Here is a 19,206-nt window from a genome sequence, read left to right on the forward strand (position 1 = left end):
GTAACAGTAATCAAGTGTGGCAGTAATTTGGGATAATTAATGGCAATTTACTGCCACACTTGTAATGAGGCCCATGTGTGATGCAGATTCTAGAGCACGTGTATGCTCAAGGAGGTGTTGCTGGTGATATTATCGAAACAAATGCATCAAAAATAAAAGCATTGAATGCATTGTTTTTTCAAAGGTAAAGGTTTTATTTTAATTATAATGGGTTTTAAGGGGTAAACAAATGGGGATTGGGCCCCCCTTTACAAAAAATGCATTCAATGTTTTTTTTTCGTTGTTTTTTTTAGATGCTAAGGCATTCGATGCTTTGACATTCGATGCAATCACTATAAACCTTTTTGTAATCATTCCATATAGACCCATCTTCTAATCTCACAACATTAGATGGGATTGCCACCATTCTTTTTAGGATCAGAAAACATTGACCTCCCTTTCATAACGTGTGTACCCTTTTTGAACTTTACCCATGACCCTGGGAACAATTTCAACTTTGTTAACTTTGCCTGATTGCACTTTTGTTTTAAAATTCTGCTCCTCAGGTTCCAATTCCTTCTATTTTAGCACTTACATTCCTCTCTCCATCTGAATATTGTATTCACCCAATTAGAGTTGAGACCCTTATTTAGCATCTCTTCCTCGCATCAATTGAAAAGATGAGTAGCATGTACTTCCTTTTGGTGCCAACATGTGATTCCACAACAACTTCCTTTATATTTCTCTCACATTCATGCCATTCCTAACCACATGTTCTATAGCACCAACAATCACTCTGTTGAATAGTTCTACTAACCCACTGGATTGCGGGTGGTAAAACTACATACATTTCCATTTCACCCCTCCACACTTAGCACACTCAGCCATCTAAGCACGTCTAAACTGGGGACCGTTGTCACTTACAATCTCAGATAGACATCCTTCCTGTCTAAACACATGTTCCAAGAAACTCTTAATTTCGCTACCAGATGCCCTAACCTAATTCATCTCTGGCCATTTAGAAAATTAATCCATCATCACTCTCATAAACTTGATTTCACTCCGAAGATATGACCCCAATATGTCTATCCCAAATGCGCATCCATGGTCTTTCCGCAGACACAATGGGTAAGAGCTCCTGTTTGTGTAACATCTTACTTTTTTCACAGTTCTGACACAGACAACATTCCTGATCACACCTTTCGCTACCAGATGCCGTAACCTAATTCATCTCTGGCCATTTAGAAAATTAATCCATCATCACTCTCATAAACTTGATTTCACTCCGAAGATATGACCCCAATATGTCTATCCCAAATGCGCATCCATGGTCTTTCCGCAGAAACAATGGGTAAGAGCTCCTGTTTGTGTAACATCTTACTTTTTTCACAGTTCTGACACAGACAACATTCCTGATCACACCTTTCTCTCTACCATCGCATCTATTCCAGGCCACCAATAATTTTCTCAACATTTCCGTTTTGTGCCAGTTATTACAGGATAGCCCTCATGATCCTAACAACTAGTCTTTCCCTGACACACTCTGAAGCTACTAATGCTTTTCCTCTCAATAGCAACCATTCATCCATTGACAACTGTTCCTTTACTTCTCAGAATGCCTTGTGATTTTCCCTTATATCTTTTTCAAAGGCCATCCCTCTTGTGTCCATTTCATGCCTTCTGCCAACAAATTATCTGAAGACTGACTTTCCTTCCATTCACCGTTTAGAACAAGCGCACATTGATCAACAACCATATCATCTAAACAAGCTACTATTTCTTCCTCCCACTCGTCTTGTCCCTTCCCATCCCTTCCGGTTTCATCTGTTCCCAATAGTGACTTTGATAAATAATGCCCAATCTTGTTTTGCAGACAAGGTAAGTACTGCACTCTCCTTTGTTAATGGTATCTGGTGGTACGCAGCTGAAAAGTTTAATGACGTAAACATCACAAGCACAGCTCAGCATATCTGTAATCATGGACAACAGTTATTTATCCACTATGATGTTCTTGTTCAAATCCCTCTGGTCCACACACACCCTGATCTTAGCATTCCTTTTTTTCACTACTACAATTGGGCTAATCCATTTTGCCTATTGTATATGTTCCATCACTTCCTTCTTCAACAGCCTTCACAATTCTTTCGCCACATCTCCCTTAATATAAATGGCAATATGACATAGTTTGAGTCGCTTAGGCTCTGCTTCCTGCTTTAATATTACTTTCATTAGTATTTTCCTTCAAGCAACCAGTCCTTTTTATGAATACTTCTGGAAACCGTTCTTCTTCTGTGCTGTTCCCTGTTATAAAGATGACTGGTTCTCCTTGTCTTGGGGGTCTAAATTAATTAGTAAGGTGCCTGGTCTCGTCAACACATAATGCCTACACCTTTCCTTGCCAAGTACATGCTCACCACAGCCATACTGTCTTTGTACTACTCTACCACTGTTTGGAACATTCCTATAATATTAATCCTTGATCTTTCAAATCCTCCAAGATCTCTGATATTTGAATTGCGCTGGTTTTCTTTCAGCCCCTCTCTTCACATTCTCTTCCACTTATTGTCTATCATTATTGAGTATGGTGAGCAACTGTTCGCTCTTACTTTGACTGGAAGGCCATTGACTTGCATCAGGCAACTAGGAGATTTTATGTTTGACTCATCCTTCGTGGCCTTCAGCACAGTGACAACTCAATCCTTGTCAGAACTACTTTCTTCCTCTTCCTGCACACATGACACTTCCTTTTTTCTACGACATGTAGCTGCAAAATTACCTCTGATTACACAATGAAAACAATTACTCTTCTCGCACTCTGCCATTATCAGTGTCCTTCTCTTTACTCCTTCACCTTCATACTATTGGATTGCCTTCTCACTGACCCCCCTCTTACTCTTTGTAACTACTATGCTCACTTGATCAGCTTCCTTTGACCCTGTTACCTCAGCCCCATCTGCCTTTTGTTCCTCTCAATGGTCTTGGAACATAATTGGGTATGCGCCACCTTCTTCGCAATGACTATTGCATCCTCCAACGTGGGATACCCACAAATACAGAACCTCTCGCATGTGAATGTATTGTTTGTGTGTATACTTATCTGTTCTTTGATGAGCACATCAGTCCCCATTCTAATCGTAAAGTCACATGAAGCACCCCTTACATATTATTAACCCGGCTCATGCAGTTCTTGCTTCCGTGTGGATCTATATGAATACTGCGACTCCCATCACTGCCACCTCGAAATTGACGCCTTTTTTTAATTTGACCCCCTTTACACCACATATATATGTGGGGGAGTCCCCCCACAACCCTCCTACTTGCATTATATACCTTTATGCCCCCACAAATATATGTGGTGTAAACAGAGTAAAAAATAAAGTCAACATTTTCGGAGGTCTCAGTGATGGGGGCACAGTAATGATGTAGTTCCATTAAACCTATATTTGTTTTCAGGGTGTAATACTTATCCAGTTGCTTAAGTGCTTTCTCATATGCATTAATGCCCCCCCACCATGATCATCTGTAATTAGAGGAATCTCTACATACTTTGTTTGCCCCTCTGGACCCAATGCATATAACAGTAAGGATGTCTTCTTTTCTGGACTGATAACTTCATGTTCTACCGCGCTTAGATAATTGCACCAATATTGCTTCCAATCATTCATTGGTATTGCTGGTACCCCTGGATTGGGTATGAATGCTTCTGGTGGATTTACTGTAAGTGGCATCCCACTTGTTTGTGCCCGTTATTACATATGATGGTATGTGTGTATGTTCTTATTCTGTTTGGTATTGCTTCCTCCTGTCTATATCCCTTAAATACAGCCACCATCTATTCAATTAGACAAGTCTATTTTTTAAAAATGGCTGCTGTGTTGTGGAAGCATAGAGAGGTCAATTCCTCTATGCCTACAACCATCATTCTGTGTGGTGCATTGTGTAATCGTAGAGCAATCCCTTCCTCTATGCTAAAACTGTTCTTCTGCGTGCCTGCTCACACTACTCTCAATACCAACTCTGTTCTTCCTCCTCACTCACCAGTCTCTTGGCCCATCAGTGTCTTCGATTACCACCCTGTCTGTGAGTGCTCCTGCTTGGAGTTGAAAGCTTGTGCCATCGCGGGGTCTCTCATTGCACTGTTTCCCTGATCATCACACATAATGCTCTAAATTGCCATTATACTTCAGCGGTCTCAGATGATTCACTCATTTTAAAGTATCTCCATAGAACATAAAAGTTCAAGATAGGTTTATGCTGGGGCTTGTCATTTTCAATGCGTCTCTGTGATGTATACATGTTGCGAAACTCAACATTCCACATCCCGCCATGATGGACCATTCTTGGAATCCGAGTTCTGGAGAACTGTGCTGTGTCCTGTTCTCTTGCGCAGCCTATGGAGAATGTATTTTTGAGCCTTCATAACACAGTGCCTTCCCAACATCTTGGACTCTCCCTGGATCACAATTTCTAAATTATGAAGCTGTATTTACTTTAGTTCATCTTCAAATGTCTTTGTTTGTCCTGAGCTTCTCTTCCCCGTGACCACCTACTTTGAGGGATTCGATGTGACAATATTACATTCTTTCTGCTGCAATGTCTTATTGATCTTCCTTAAGGTAGTATTTCCAATGTCCTCCTGTTCAATGAAGGTATCCACAAACGTAGACTCTGAAGACACCTGTTCTGTTTGCCACTGCCTTTCGTTCACTAGACTGTCACCATAATCCATGGTTCGTAGGTAGCAACGATGCACCACCTAGTACTCAAACTATTGGCATTGGGGTGTATCTAGAGAGAGATGTCATACAAAGGGATGCATAGAGCCGACAGGCATCCTTTGGTTTTGCTCTTAACAAATGACCCACATAGGGCCATTGCAATGCCAATGATTGCAATTCCACTGCCTCCTATCACCCCTCAACCATGCCCGTCTATACATATTTGAACCTGCATACCTAGTATTTTCTTTTAAAGCTCGGAAATACGTGCACATTGCAGTACTCTTTGCACACTATAACATTACGCATAATAACAATAAAAAAAAGATTTGTCTACCACGGTGGGTGGCAGCCTGTTTACTATGTCTATTACTAATTCTGTGCTGTGTACAAACACTAACTTGCACAGATTTTGAGTGCAAGTAGACCACAGTTGTGTGTCAAACACCTATTTCCTTTCCTTACACTCTAAATCAACTAAGTAACAAGGTGATGGGTCCCAGACTCACCTTTCTTGCTTGGTTTCACAGATAGACTAGGTTCACTTTCCTACCAATTACTATCATGTGGCTCAAAAGTGTAACACAGTTATTTTCCCTCTGTCAGGGTCCCAGACCCTGTATTCTTGACTTCCCTCTCTCCCCTCTGGACTTTCCACTACCTTGCCAGGGCACCAGCATGTTCTCGGTAACCTGCGTAGGTTTTCTTCTGGTCCACAATAGTTTCAGTTTTTTTCTTGGTGCCTGCGGTTAGCTGGAGGGCTTCCCCGATCCTCATGGTCTTTCCTTGGTCTGAGGTAGCTCTTCAGTGATACCTTTGCTTCAAGTAGCACAGCTCTAACTTCCTGTGCTTCCCAGTTATCAGGAAAGTTGGGAGCTTCCCTTTCCTGCCTTACCGAGCTGTCCCTTTGATCTAGACTGGCTCCAGACCTTCTTGCTCCTGCCTCGGCATCCCTGTCTACCATATTCCTCTTTCGTGGACCGTGCTTGCTCTCACAGTTCATCCAGGGAATGCTTGATGCTGTTTTGAGTCCCTCGTCAGTGTTTATGCTTGCACAATGTCTGTATAGACTGGAATGCTCATTGTGGTTCTGTGGGTGCTCTTCATTGCTCCGTGCATCTTCTTCGTCCCAGTACAAGTATGATCAATCCTTATTGCGTTTGCTGCACTCTTCCTCATCCCAGTTGTCCAACATACTTCAGAGAAGTAGTCCTTACGTTTCCTCGTCTCAGTGGTTCTCGCAAGGGTTGGACTATGCTCTCTACATAAGTAAACAAAAGTGTGGGGGACTATTGTGCTGTGCTCAGGGAATGAGAATAAGGGAGGTTGGGATGTATTTTTGACATAACACATATTCTGAAGAGTCTTCCCTAGTCCCATAGGGGGGATCCCTCCCCATGAGATCTTCCTGCTAAGTACCACCCCCAGGGGGACTATCGGGTGGTAGCCTCACCTTCCTGGCCTCATGTGTCCTGGCCTCCTGGGTAGGGCTCCCCCTAGGGGAGAAGGGATAACATCAGAGGATTCACAACAGGATGTAAAGAAATGGATGAGCATAATAAGAGAACACTGGCATTCGAATGTGCATTGAGTCAAGAGTAAGCTGACTGAAAAACAATATGACTGACCCAACTGTAAAATGTCAGCTCCATTAACATGTTTTTACTCTAAATACATTTATTTATTTATTTATTTATTTATTTATACATGTATTGCACACTAAACCCTTAGGCTTCAGGAAGCAGCTTGCACAGGCATTGAAGAATGTTACAAGATCGTGTTTCTGAAATAGAGTCACAGTGCAGTATGTGAAGAGTCACGCTTTCAATAATTTGCGGAAGTTCCTGTAAGATTGTTCTGCTCTCAGTGTTGGTGGGGATTGTGTTCCACAGTTTAGCTGCAATGACTGGGAAGCTTGAACCACCCGCTCCTGACAGCCTGAATTTGGGCAGGATGATCCTGTTGGCATAGGCTGCTCTGGGTGGCCTAGTCGACAAGGCTCCCGTGAATTGCTGAGCCAGATAAGGGGGAGCTACTTAGAAAGGCACCAGAGGGTAATTGGAAACGTTTGAAATATAATTATTTCTTGTATTGGGAGCCAATGGGCCTTTCTTCTGGCAGTGGTGATGTGCTCTCTAGGAATGTTTAGTGCAGAACTGAGAGCATTGTTTTGGATCACCTGTAACTTGTGAATGGTATGCTTGGCAGAGCTAGTGAAAAGTGTGTTGCAACAGCCAAGATTGCACCTATGATGCCAAGGGAAATGGTAAGGTAGCTGTTGAGCGATAGGAAGGGCCTGCAGGCGTTCATAAGTTTAATGGTGTGGGTTGCCGAGGAGGAGATAGCGTTAACTTGGCATGCGAGCGAGAGGGAGGTGTCTAATTAGACTCCCACGGTTTTTACAGACTGTGAGACGGGGGTGTTAATACCATTGATGATAAAGGAGGCATATTGCTGGCCAAGGTTGTTGATCACATTGGGGAGGCCGACAACTGGTAACTCAGTTGTATCATCCTTAAGACAGAGGAAGTTGGAGGCCATTCAAGTTTGAATGGTCTGATAGGTCGCGTTAATCTTCTCTGAGTCTTGATGGTAATTGCTGGAGAGGGGAGAAGAATCTGGGTGTGAAATGATCAATGGATCATAGACCTTGTAGGACACACAAGTACAATGCTGCCCCTTAGCTCATCATTCCATAGTTCACCATTTGCTTGAGTTCAGCTTCAGAAGCCATGAACGCATTACTGGACTCTTCTGTCAATCTGGACATGTCCAGGGCTTTGCAGCTCACCCATCATCTGTGTCAGCCCACAAGACTGTGCCCCTATGTTTATAGTTATTTCTCAGTGAGCGTTTAGGAGGGTTTAGGAGGGTTTAGGAGGGTCCAGGTGTTAGGACCAATGAGGGTGCAGATACCTTGCAGACGGTAGACTGATCATTTCAGTAGGGAAAAGAGGACACTAATAACGTCACTCGGCACCCTCGGGAGTCCACATGTGTGTATGTTACTCCATTGCGTAGCACAGTACTTTTGTTGTGGAGGGAGGTATGGTTGAAAGAGCCATGTATTAGTGTTTTGCGGATGTGGAGGATACTGGGGGCATCTGCTGAGATTGAGGTACTCAGAAAAACTGCAGTTGTAACATTTGTGCTTCATGTGGCTCAGTGCTGAACGCCATTGAGCAGAGCTGGGGTAAGTAGCACTGGTAATTGGTGGATCATGTGGGATTGTAAGGGGACTATCACGGCCCTTCAAATGAATAGTTTATGTAAGAGCTGTGTTGGAATGCTAAAGGAGGGTACTAGTTATTTGCAGTGCCAAATTCCATCCCAGTGTGACCACTGGCACCAACTGTGGGGAAACCTTGGCTATGGCTAGTCAAAGATGGCTAGAAGTCAAAGGTAAATCCTATTTGTTTTAGGGGAGATTTTCGGAGGTCTGCTTTTTTCATGTCCGTGAGCTCTGTTCCCCTCTCAGTAAAAGTAAAAGATCCCTTCTGGTGTTGGGATCAAATCGAAAAAAGATCTGATGTAGGGATCTTGCTGATCTGTGTTAGTCTACTCAGATCACATGGGAAGCCGACCAGTTTCAGTGGTATAGCGATAAGTGTCACCACTTTCTTCCGGGCTGGAGACTCGCACTAATTGTGTGCGGTCAGATTTCTTCTGATTGTAAGAGCTGAAACTGGAGTCCCCAGTCAGGGGATGGGAGGGAGAGAGAAAAAGAGGGAGGAAGTTATTACTAACATATCCCATAATTTTATCTCACGTGGATGGACAATTGTAATGTCTTCATCTCACCCAATAGAGCCGTTACAACTCCCATCTATCAACGTTATGGAGTCGAGCTGTAGTTTTCCTGTCCTGAAACCAAACATATATCTTGTGTACCTACAGGAAAAATATTCCGTAAGTGTTCAATAGTTCTATGTATAAACTCTCTGAGGAGGGACTCTTCCTATTGTGCTCTGTTTCCCCACTGCACCCGCTCAGTCCCCCTGGAGCTTGCTCCACCTCTTGTAGGGTAGGGACACGCCACTCTTATGGTCTCCAAAAGTCTGATCACGTTAGGTTTCTTATTAATCTTCCAACATGCTCTTCCCTGTGGGCGCAGCAGAGATTATGCCAGAAAGATAGGACTCCACCAAAGCCTCGGGTGGTGTAGTGTAGTATATCGAATTATAGTGTAGCATAGTGTAGTGTACTATAGAGTAGTGTAGGGCCGAACAAGGACAATAACCTGATCTGTTTGCTCTCACACTGGATTCAATTCTTTCATAAAAAGTCTGTGTACACATGTATGCATGTATGTATCTATGTATGCATGTATGTATCTATGTATGTAGGCATTGGATTTATAAAGAGCAAACCTAGATGGGAGGCAAGGCAGCGCTGCACTTGGGGATGGACCCGGGGGTTGCAGAGGAGCAGGGTAGAAACAACCAATCATTGTAATTATTTTGCTTGGACCACTCTGCAAGCCACACAGTCCAAGATGTCAAACAGTGATGTGTTATTTTTCGATTTGAACAGAAACAAGTTTAATATTTTGTTAAATGATGTATTGCTTTGTAGAATGTGCCATTTGTCTTCTAGATTCAAGTATTGTATATGATTGTGGTCTGACTTACGAACTCAAAAAGACAGAGAAGAGGTCCTGGGACACCAGTTGCTGCTTCCACATGTTATCAAAGACTGGGGTAGCTCCATCGAAGGAAAGTGCAGGATATCCCAGCCCGAAGATCCCATCAAATTCCATATAGGAGAAGAACTCTGCTTCAGTGTCACTCAGGCCAAATACCTGGTTGGTGACATTGGCATTTCCCACCTAAAAGAAGGCAAATCACAGCAGGTTAATGAAATGATGCCTTGCAGCTGTTATACTAAGTATGGGATCTCTCTTCCAGCCCCATCACCCTCCTAATTCCTGGTGCAATCAGAATGATAAACAAGGAGGTTGTTAAGGGCACAATTAGCAGTCCATGATAAGGGTACTCGTGTTCTAGCCTAGGGACAAGGCACTTGCTTTGGTCAATAGCACCCAAGAGCAAGATGTATAGGCTATAGTAAAAGTGCAGGGCACAGATCCTATGAACAAGGTGCACATAACCCAGAATAGACAGATGAGTTAGATTGGCAGCGTGGCAGAATGTAAAGGAGCTCAAGTGTGGAGAGAGGAGAGCAGTAGGAAGGAAGGAGAAAGCTGCTACACATGCCACAGCGTAGACAGTGGAGGCACACTACCACCTAGAAGGAAGGTGTCTGTATTCATGCTCTTCCCTCCTCTCCTCTTGTCCCTCCTAGATCAACCTATGACTCTTCTATTCGCTCACTTTGTCTGCTCTCTTACCGAGACTCTATTTCCCCTTCGGATGGCTCTCTCGGATGGCTCTCTTTTCACTCTCAGTGCAAATACAATTTCCTCTGCCCAGTGTTCAAATCTCTCCATGGTCTTGCCCTCGATTACCTTGCCTCTCTTACTCATTCTACTTTCGCCTTTGGCCTCTCTGTTCTGCTGAACTTTTTCAATGTACTGTTCCTCCTGCCCACAGTGCGCAATCTCGCTCTCGATCTTTCCAACTTCTTGCCCCCCTTCACTGGAACCTCCCTCCTCTATCTCTCTGCGCCATTACCTCCTATTCTCTGTTTCGCTCTTCCTTAAAAGCTCATTTACGTCAGCCATCTGTTTGATTGTTACTGGTTGATTTTGAACACCACCTTCTGTTGCGGATTTTAATGTACTGCTGACTGTTCTCTGTGAAGCGCTTTGGTAAAAAGCGATATATAAAACGTAATAAAATACAAATACATGCAGGCGGAGGTTAGAAGAGGAACATGGTGTACAAGTCATGTACGCGTCGAGAGCAAAGAAGCACGCGGATGTGTTGTGCAGTGTATCAATGCTCGCTGTTATTATAGATGAAGCAAAACTATATGTCCTGGGAGGGGGCCCCATTTGGAGTAAAAAAAAAAAGACAAGATTTGTTTGCCAATATTTTTTTTTTGAATGGTTCTTTTTTAATTCAATCTGCATTTATAAAGACTTTATTTCTGTAACAGAAATAATTTCTTAATGAAGGCAGAGTAAATACAAAAAGAAACTTTCTTTTTGAAGTCCCGCGGCTACCTCCACCCCATGACATGAAGACCCTAGGCTGGAGGCCTCCATGTCATGGGGTGGGTGAGCCCTATGAGTTCAAAAAGAAATAGTTTATTTTTGAAGTCACTCTGTCTTCATAAAGACATTATTTCCGTTATAGTTCTGTCCTTAACGGAAATAACTTCTGTATAAAGTCAGAGTGACTGCAAAAAGAAACTATTTATTTTGGAAGTATCATGGCTCCCCCCAACCCCATGACATGTGCGTGTGTGAGTGTATGGTGAAAGAGTGCACAGACATCTATGGGTGGCTGGGTATGCGTGTGTGCGTGTATGGTCAAAGGATGCACACTTTTGTGTGGGGGATGTGGATGTGGGGGAAGGGGATTGTGCAATAAATCATAATGGTCGCCCATGTCCATGCTATGCAGGCATGATATGTGGTATTAGTGGCTAGAGAGGCATTTTGGTGCAACCAGTCTAGTCATTCCCCAGTTTGGTATGGCTTATTTTTAATTGGGCATTTCTGATAAAGCAGTCTTGCTAAGTGTAATTACCTGGCTAGACTGGCATTTGGGTTCTGCCAGTCTTGCAGTTTCTTACTGCTGCTCTGTATATTATTCTGGGCATCTGTGATAAAATTATATCATATGATGTGATAAGTTGTATGTAACGCATCTGTAAACAAGTGTTTTTAGGCATGACAAGACAATGGAAGGAAAACAGAGGGAGGACAAGACAAATGATCTTACTAAGCCTTGCGTCATCAGAACGTGCAAGTGCGAGAACGAGAAGTGCAAGGGGAAAGGGAGGGGGGAAGTGCAAGGGAGAGGGAAGGGGAAACAGGGCTGCAATGCTCTGAGTAAGTGCAGTCAGGGCAGCACAGCTCTGGGTAGTGCAAAGAGATCAAGGGACTGTAGGGTTACAGTTACAGCCCCTAACTGCGTGGTAGGCCCTTGCAGCGCAAGGGTGACTGATCAAGAAAGACTCAGTGAGACTGAGATTAGCCAAGCAACCAGTTGGAACAGCAGACAGGTAGGTCAGCAGGTGAGGGAGAGGGAGAAAGCAGAGGAGAAGAAGAACGTTTTGAGCTGCTTCCGGAACTTCAGGTGGTCTGGCTAAAGTTTGGGAGGGCAGGGAGGCCATTCCAGAGGGAGGCACCTGCAGGGGAGAGGGATATACCCTCCCCCGACTCTCTGGTTGTAGAAGCATCTAACCCTTAGGGCTCGAGAAGGAAGGTATTTTGGAAGAGAGCGTTTGATGTAGTGCAGATCCCAGCCCCAGTAAGCCTTGTGGACAATGCAAAGGGTCTTGACCTTGATCCTTGCAGCCACCGGGAGCCAGTGGAGAGGTTTCAGGGCTAGAACCATATGGTCCCTGGGCTTGAGGTCAAGGATAAGACTTGCAGTCCTGTTCTGGATTAGTTGCACAGGGCGGAGAGTAGAGGAAGGTAATTGAGAAAGAGGCTGTTGCAGTAGTCCAGCCTAGAGAGACCTAGGGTTCTGTAGACATTGAGCTTCTCGGTGAAAGTGAGAAAGGTCAGAGTCCCTTTGAGGAGGAGCAGTTCATAGTAGGACTTCTTGGCGACGTCCGCGATGTGAGGAGAGAAAGAGAGAGCGGAGTTGAAGATGACACCAGGAATGAGTGAGAGAGGAGAGCAGGTTGAGGGAAGCCTGAAGGAAAGCTGAGTGCCAGCCGCATAACACTGAAAATTAGAGGAGAAGGTAGAGATCAGATGGGCCAAAGGGGCCAAGTAGAGGTTGAAAAACAAGGGTGAGAGGGTATATCCCTGGGGAATGCCACAGGTAGAGAGAGGTGGTGGAGTGAAAGGGACCAAGTTGGACCTGGGAGGGGCGGTCCAAGAGGAAGGGAGTCAGCCACTCCATGGCCTGATCCATGATGCCCAGGTTCTCACGCAGTCGATTGATCAGGTTGGCGTGTTTGACAATGTCGAAATCAGAGGAAAATTCAAGGAGGATGAGGACAGAAGAAATGCTGGAATCAAGGTTAGAGATCAGATCTTCACAGGTGTTTACGTGAGCAGTTTCCGTGCCTCTGGTAGCTCTTAAGCCAGACTGACGGTCATGGAGACAACCAACAGATTCAGTGTGGAGAGTGAGCTGGGAGATGGCCAGCTTTTCCAAGAGTTTTGTAGAGGAGAAAGTTCCAGTGGCAAAAAAATGATCACAGAAATCGGCCTTGATGGTTCTGGAGGAGCACGTGAGCACCTGTTTTGACGACCCTTCCATAGATGGGACTTTCCTGGAAACCTTGTCAGGTGTTAGAGAGAAAGAGAAGACATGAGGAGGTTATGGAGTGATGGCCAAAGGGGGGCCGAGAGAGGAAGAGGAGATGGTGGACAGGATGTCCTGAGTTTTAGCAGAGGAGAGAGAGGCCAAAGCCGTATTGAGGGCCTGTTGAGGGAACAGGAGAGGTAGAGACTGCAACACGATTGGCCAGTTCCTTGCAGATTTTAAAGAGTTTGTTGTTAGATGCCGCAGAGATGCAGCCTTGAATGTGTGCTCTCTTTTTGATGAGTCTTATTGCTTTGACTGGCATTTTTGTGCAACCAGTCTGGGTATATCTAAATACGGCCTGGCATTCTTTACTGTAATGTTATTACGAGTCTACAATGGTCTACATTGTGCAGCCAGTGGGACATGTTTTCAATGTGGCATGGCATTTTTAATAGCAAAGCATTATGTTCCTGTGCACTGTTGGTGACTTGCATGTATTGGACTGGTGTTACCCTACAATACAATTGCAAACATTCTGGCTCTTTAGCCAATTTTTATTAGAACGTGTGCTATGCATTGCATTAAGACACATATTTTTATCTTTCTCCTAGTGCAGTGTGCGGCATACCCCTTTGTATTGCGCAAGTGTGGTAATATAGGCTGGCCCAGACTGTGGCGCGACCCGTGATTTGTTGCTGAGTTGTGCGGGGGCCCCCTCAGCATGGCTCAGAGGTGGGCCCCCAAATCGTGTGTTACGCTACTGTGCGGAGGCTTTTGAAGACTCTACCCTGAGAACAAAACCACTCTGAAGGGATGACAGTTTTGATAGGTTTAGGGACGGCCCCTTGTGACAAGTTAGGCAATACACGATTAAATGAGATGCCAAGGATGACACCGTGGTTAAGAGGTGAAGCTGAGTTTTGCAGACAATTTGCAATTTCTGTACTTTGCCACTTTCTTTTACAGTTCATACCATGAACCATAATAATCCCATTAAATATAATTGACTTGGAAAGTACACAAATTACAGCACCCAACATGACCATTTTTAAAAACAAAAAAAGTTATAGAAGCATGTTCTGCAAAATCTGAATGATTCTAGCTTCATTTTCTCCACCACCAAGCAATGGAGTGAAAGAAATTTATTTGATCTTAAAATATTTTCACAATGCTGTCAGGGATATATGAACATTGTTTCAGGATCACTGTGTCATCTGCTGGTGAAGCCGGGATTCAAGCATACACGCTTTGGTTACACAGTCTAGAATCAATTCTCTGAACTAACACTATGCTCATTACTGGGGGTAGCAGCCTAGGTTTTACAACCCCCAACTGAGAAACCGACTTCTAGGCCTTAACAATACTGATGCTATCTGAGTTTCTATAGCAACCACTATCAGGTCAAGTAACATTGGTGATAATAGAACCTTTTGTGCTACAAAAGAAAGTACATTTGCATGTAGTTTCATATCAACTTCGGACTAGGAAAGGGCGAGTTGGCCTTGCTGGAATTTGGTATTGATCTCTTGGATATGAACACAAATCTTTGCAAACAGTGCTTAACACACCGAGCTATCCTCAAACATCTTGGCAAGCACATTTATCAATATGCATGTCAACTTTGGCCAATTGCACGTCATCAATATAATCACTTCAGAAAGGTCAGAATGCTAGACAGAGTGTGTCGTAGTGAACACACAAACCGGGTATACCACAGTGAACACAGTACATGTCAACAACAGCCAGGCAATAGGTTCAGAGCCTCAGCCACACGCCATACAATGCCCTGAGGTCTACCATTTATGTCTGATGAACAATGGGAGCTCACGTCTTTAGGTCAAGTCAGAGACATTGGTTTGTGGGATTCCAATGACCCAATCGCGAAACAACATCAGAGGTCTCATGTAAATCAATGAATCCTGATTGGATGATCGAGAGGAAAAATGTCTCAATTCTGATATGTAGTGGATGTCGACAGATTGACATGACTCAATCTGTAGTGGATTGAATCAGTAAGGTATATAACATTTGGCCACTTTTCAGCTGTGAACAGGGACAATTCTAGGCTTTGCGATGTACAGGTGCTGGGTGAATATTGATATTTGGGCCCTGGGTTTCTAACCAGGCTGCTGAGAGCTATGAATTTGTCTGAAATAAAAGCCTGCAGTGATTTGAGACACGTCCCCTTCCAGACACATAAATATTCCCCACTCAACATGGCTGCCATGGAACTCTTGGCAGCCACAGCATATAGAGCGGCACAGCGGCACAACATGGGCTGTGGAGGTCGTGGGGGTAGGGAATTGGGGTCAGAGAATTGGCAGGATGAGGGAGGGAACATGGCATGAGGGTGAGAGCAGGAGAGATTGTCCTCAGAGTAAGGTCTTGGGTCAGGAGAGTCAACCCACACTCTGCACACTGACTGGCTGCCGCACTCACCCAGGGTGCTAATAGAATTTCGTTTTTTTAAAGCCCAGCATTGGTGACCTTTTTTTATAATTCCTCTTCAAGGTTTACAGAGAACAGCTCTAAAACCTTGAGTAAACACTTCGCTCCAGGGACAGACCCTACACTAGTGTGGTGCTGCCCCTTTAAGGGCACATGCACACGGCGGAGTGACGTTGCACTCTTCCGCGTGCAGTAAAAATAAAGTGGGCATTCCCGGCCACAGCAGAGCGACTGGGGAGCCCGACCCAGCAACAAATGTGTGCGTGGCCTTTGTTGGTGGGAGGAGGGGCTCACGGAATCTCCGGTAACGGAGACACAACACAGTGGCAATGAAGCAGGCGATTGTGTAAACCTGGGCACGGTGGTGAAGGCAGTGATTGTTTTCTTTCTTTTGATGATTATTTCACCATTCTGAATGCCGCGTAGAGGGGAGGAACCACACGGTTTGGCCGGCATTTTGGACACCCGCTCTGGATGGTCGCGGCTCTAAGTTGGAGGGTCTGAGCGCCATCCGGGCTGAATTTTTTGATACCTCATCAGCGGAACAGCTGATATTGCACATGCTGTGCATTTGAAGTGAATTTCATCATTTTTCACGTCGAGTATGAGGCGAGGAGCTGGGGGGGCCTGCAATTATGTTTGTTATGTTTATTTTTTATGTTTATTGAATTTATATAGCGCTTTAAGCCAAAGTGCTTTACAATATAACACCAGGTACAAAGTGAGAGAAGCATATTTACAAACATGAACAGTCCATTAGAGCAATAAGTAGAACTATTTACAAGGACAATTCACAATTCTTTTGTCTGTTCCCCTGGGCCCACCCTGATAAATTTTGGGATCCACTGGAGTGGCTAGGAGGTCCCTTGGCAGCAACATCTGCCCATTCTGTGCACTGCTGAGCTGGGTGCTTGCCTGGTGCCCCTAATTTTCCACATTTTGGACACTTTTTCAGTGTCCCTGGGAAGGCAGTCTAGGCCTTTTTCCATGGTGGTAGAGGAGTCATCAGAAGATTGCAGGAGCAGTGTCTCATTAATAATGTCACACTTATCTTCTGTGTGCTACATCAACAGTGAGTTGCAGCCCCATCTAGTCTGGGTGGGGTGCCTGTGCGCTCGCTTCCATGCAGGATGGTCAAGCTGCAGCAGCACCTCCTGCTCCCCAGGCAGCGCTTGTGATGAGACAGCAAGGGGCACTTCAACCAATGCCCGAATTTGACATCTCAGGTTCTCTGTCCATTCTGGGGCCAAGATGGAAAATGTGGATCGACAGGCTGGACATGTACTTCAGAGCCACGAGTGAGACCAACGATGATAGCAAGGTGGCAACATTGCTGTATTTTGCTGGGCCTGCGGTACATGAGGTGTTTCAGTCCTTGCAGCCTCCCAATGCCACATATGACGCTGCGAAGACCGCTCTGAGGGAATATTTCATGCAACTGGCAAACACTGACTATGAACGTTTCATTGTGTGCTTCACCCGCCAGAAGGATGAGGAGACATTGGACACGTTCTACGGCAGGTTGCACCGAATTTCAATTCCATGTAAATGGGACAATCTGGACACGATGATCCGCAACCAACTTATCCAAGGGTGCACGTCAGGCGAGCTACCGAGACAGGTGCTGCACGAACTACGACACGACTTACGCTACCTCGCATTTTGTACCTTGGACGGTGTCCGGGGTGAGAGCATCTAGAATGGAGGCGGGGTGCGCCCAGGGAATTTGGAAGAAGTCTTTGCAGTGGGCCGTGGCCAGGACGGCAGAGGTGCTAGATGTCCAGGAGGTATCCAACGTGACCGTGGCACAAGAACAATGGACTCCTGCATGAAGAGCGGATATAACCTCTGACACCCCGCAGAGTGCCCTGCGCAGGGGAAGTCATGTGGCCACTACAGGACGTCAGAACACCATGCCCGAACGTGCCAAGCTCCACTGCCGACCGTGGTCCAGAGAAGACCCGTTAAAGCGCGATTCTTCCAGCAACAGCGCCGGCCCAACGTCACCCAGGTTGATCAAGGGGAGGAAGGTGCTCCTCAGGAAGACGATGACAGGGAGGAGAACGTGTTCTTTGTGTCGAGCGTGGGCGTTCTGCGGTCCAACAACAGGAGACAGCCACAGTGCCTGGTATAGGTGAACAGATCATCGGTCCCGGTGCTGGTCGACACAGGGGCATCAGTGAATGTCATGGCACATGAACACTATGATGCCATGGAAGCTACTGACTCCCAAATCACGTATTTCTACATTCGGTGGGGCACAACCCATCCCGTTGGATGGGGCATTTGTAGCCATTGCAGGACACGGTGAGCCTCGATCAAAGCCCACTTCTATGTTACGACCGTCAGCAGTAACACCTTGCTGAGCCATGCAGCAATGGAGGCGCTTGGTATTGTGACTTTGTCTATTCTGTCTATGTGGAGGGTGTACAGGAGCTCCTTGCGAAGTACATTCGACTATTTGATAACATGAGGCGCATGGCAGGTGACCCGGTGAGGCTCCACATCCATGAGTATATCCAATCGATTGCGTTGAAGCATCGCCGGGTCCTGTTTCATCTGCGGGATTTGGTTGACAAAGAACAGGAGAGCTTAGTCAAATTGGACATCATTGAGAAGGTGGAAGGCCCGACACAGTGGGTGTCTCCTATTGTCATCGCCCGGAAACCTAAGCAGCCAGACTCAGTGCACATATGTGTGGACATGCGGCTTCCAAACAAAGCCATTAAAAGGGAGCGCCATATTACCCCCACCATAGACGACATCATTGCAGAGCTACAAGGAGCACGGTTCTTTTCGAAACTGGACTCGAGGGCCAGATATCATCAGGTTGTGCTGCACCACGAGTCATGGTACATAACAACATTTGCCACACACCGTGGTCTCTACCGCTATAAGCGCATGAGCTTTGGGGTGTCATTGGCGGCTGAGGTCTTCCAGAACATTATCCGCCGTGCCCTTGCTAATTTGGAGGGAGTGTTGAACATAAGTGATGACATCTTGGTGTTTGCATGGTCAGAGGTAGAACACTTGGGAAGGCTGGCAAGGACCCTTGAGCAACTTCAATCTCTTGGACTGCCACTGCAAAGGTCTGGTGTTTTCTGGGAATGGTCACATACTGTGGCCGGTTCATCAACTACCTTGCATCCTGGTCCAAGCCGCTGCAGGCTCTGACTAAGAAAGATGTCACCTGGCAGTGGGGGTCTCTGGAGCAGGCTGCTTTTGAGGTCATAAAGGGGGCCTTGACAGCGGAGGACACCACGGCCTATTTTGACCCGTCTCTTCAATCGGAAATTGTGGTTGATGTCAGCCCATTTGGACTGGGTGCTGTGCTCACTCAGATCGACTCCAACTCGGAGGTCCGGTCAGTCGCCTATGCCAGCAAGGTGCTGTCTGTGACAGAGCAGAGGTACTCTCAAATTTAGAGAGCGGCATTGGTGGTCCTGTGGGGCTGTCGTCACTTCAGGATGTAAGTGCTGGGGAGGCCGGTGACGGTGGTCATGGATCACAAGCCCCTTTTGCCCATACTGGCGGGGTTGTCCTCGAAGCCGCTGTCAAGGATTGAGCGGTGGATGCTGGCCCTGCTGGATTATGGGGTATCCCTTGTGTACCGGCCCGGCAACAACAATGTGGCTGACTACCTGTTCAGACAAACGGGGGGAGCCAGAGGGGCCACAGAACATCAGTGCAGAGGAGGACGATGAGCATGTCCGGCTGGTGGTGGA

The 19,206-nt window shown here is 45.7% G+C and overlaps 1 protein-coding gene across 1 annotated transcript in view; it reads right to left on the reverse strand.

Annotated features, from left to right (window-relative positions):
- Positions 1–19,206, reverse strand: part of LOC138528206 (pepsin A-like) — a 118,911-nt gene that overhangs the window by 44,605 nt on the left and 55,100 nt on the right. Inside the window, exon 5 of the mRNA XM_069639663.1 lies at positions 9,329–9,525. Coding sequence (XP_069495764.1) covers positions 9,329–9,525 — 197 coding nt within the window. The remainder of the gene's footprint in view (positions 1–9,328; positions 9,526–19,206) is intronic.

The sequence above is a fragment of the Ambystoma mexicanum genome, chromosome 7q (assembly GCF_040938575.1).
Source record: "Ambystoma mexicanum isolate Mex_15411 chromosome 7q, UKY_AmexF1_1, whole genome shotgun sequence".
Lineage (NCBI taxonomy): Eukaryota > Metazoa > Chordata > Amphibia > Caudata > Ambystomatidae > Ambystoma > Ambystoma mexicanum.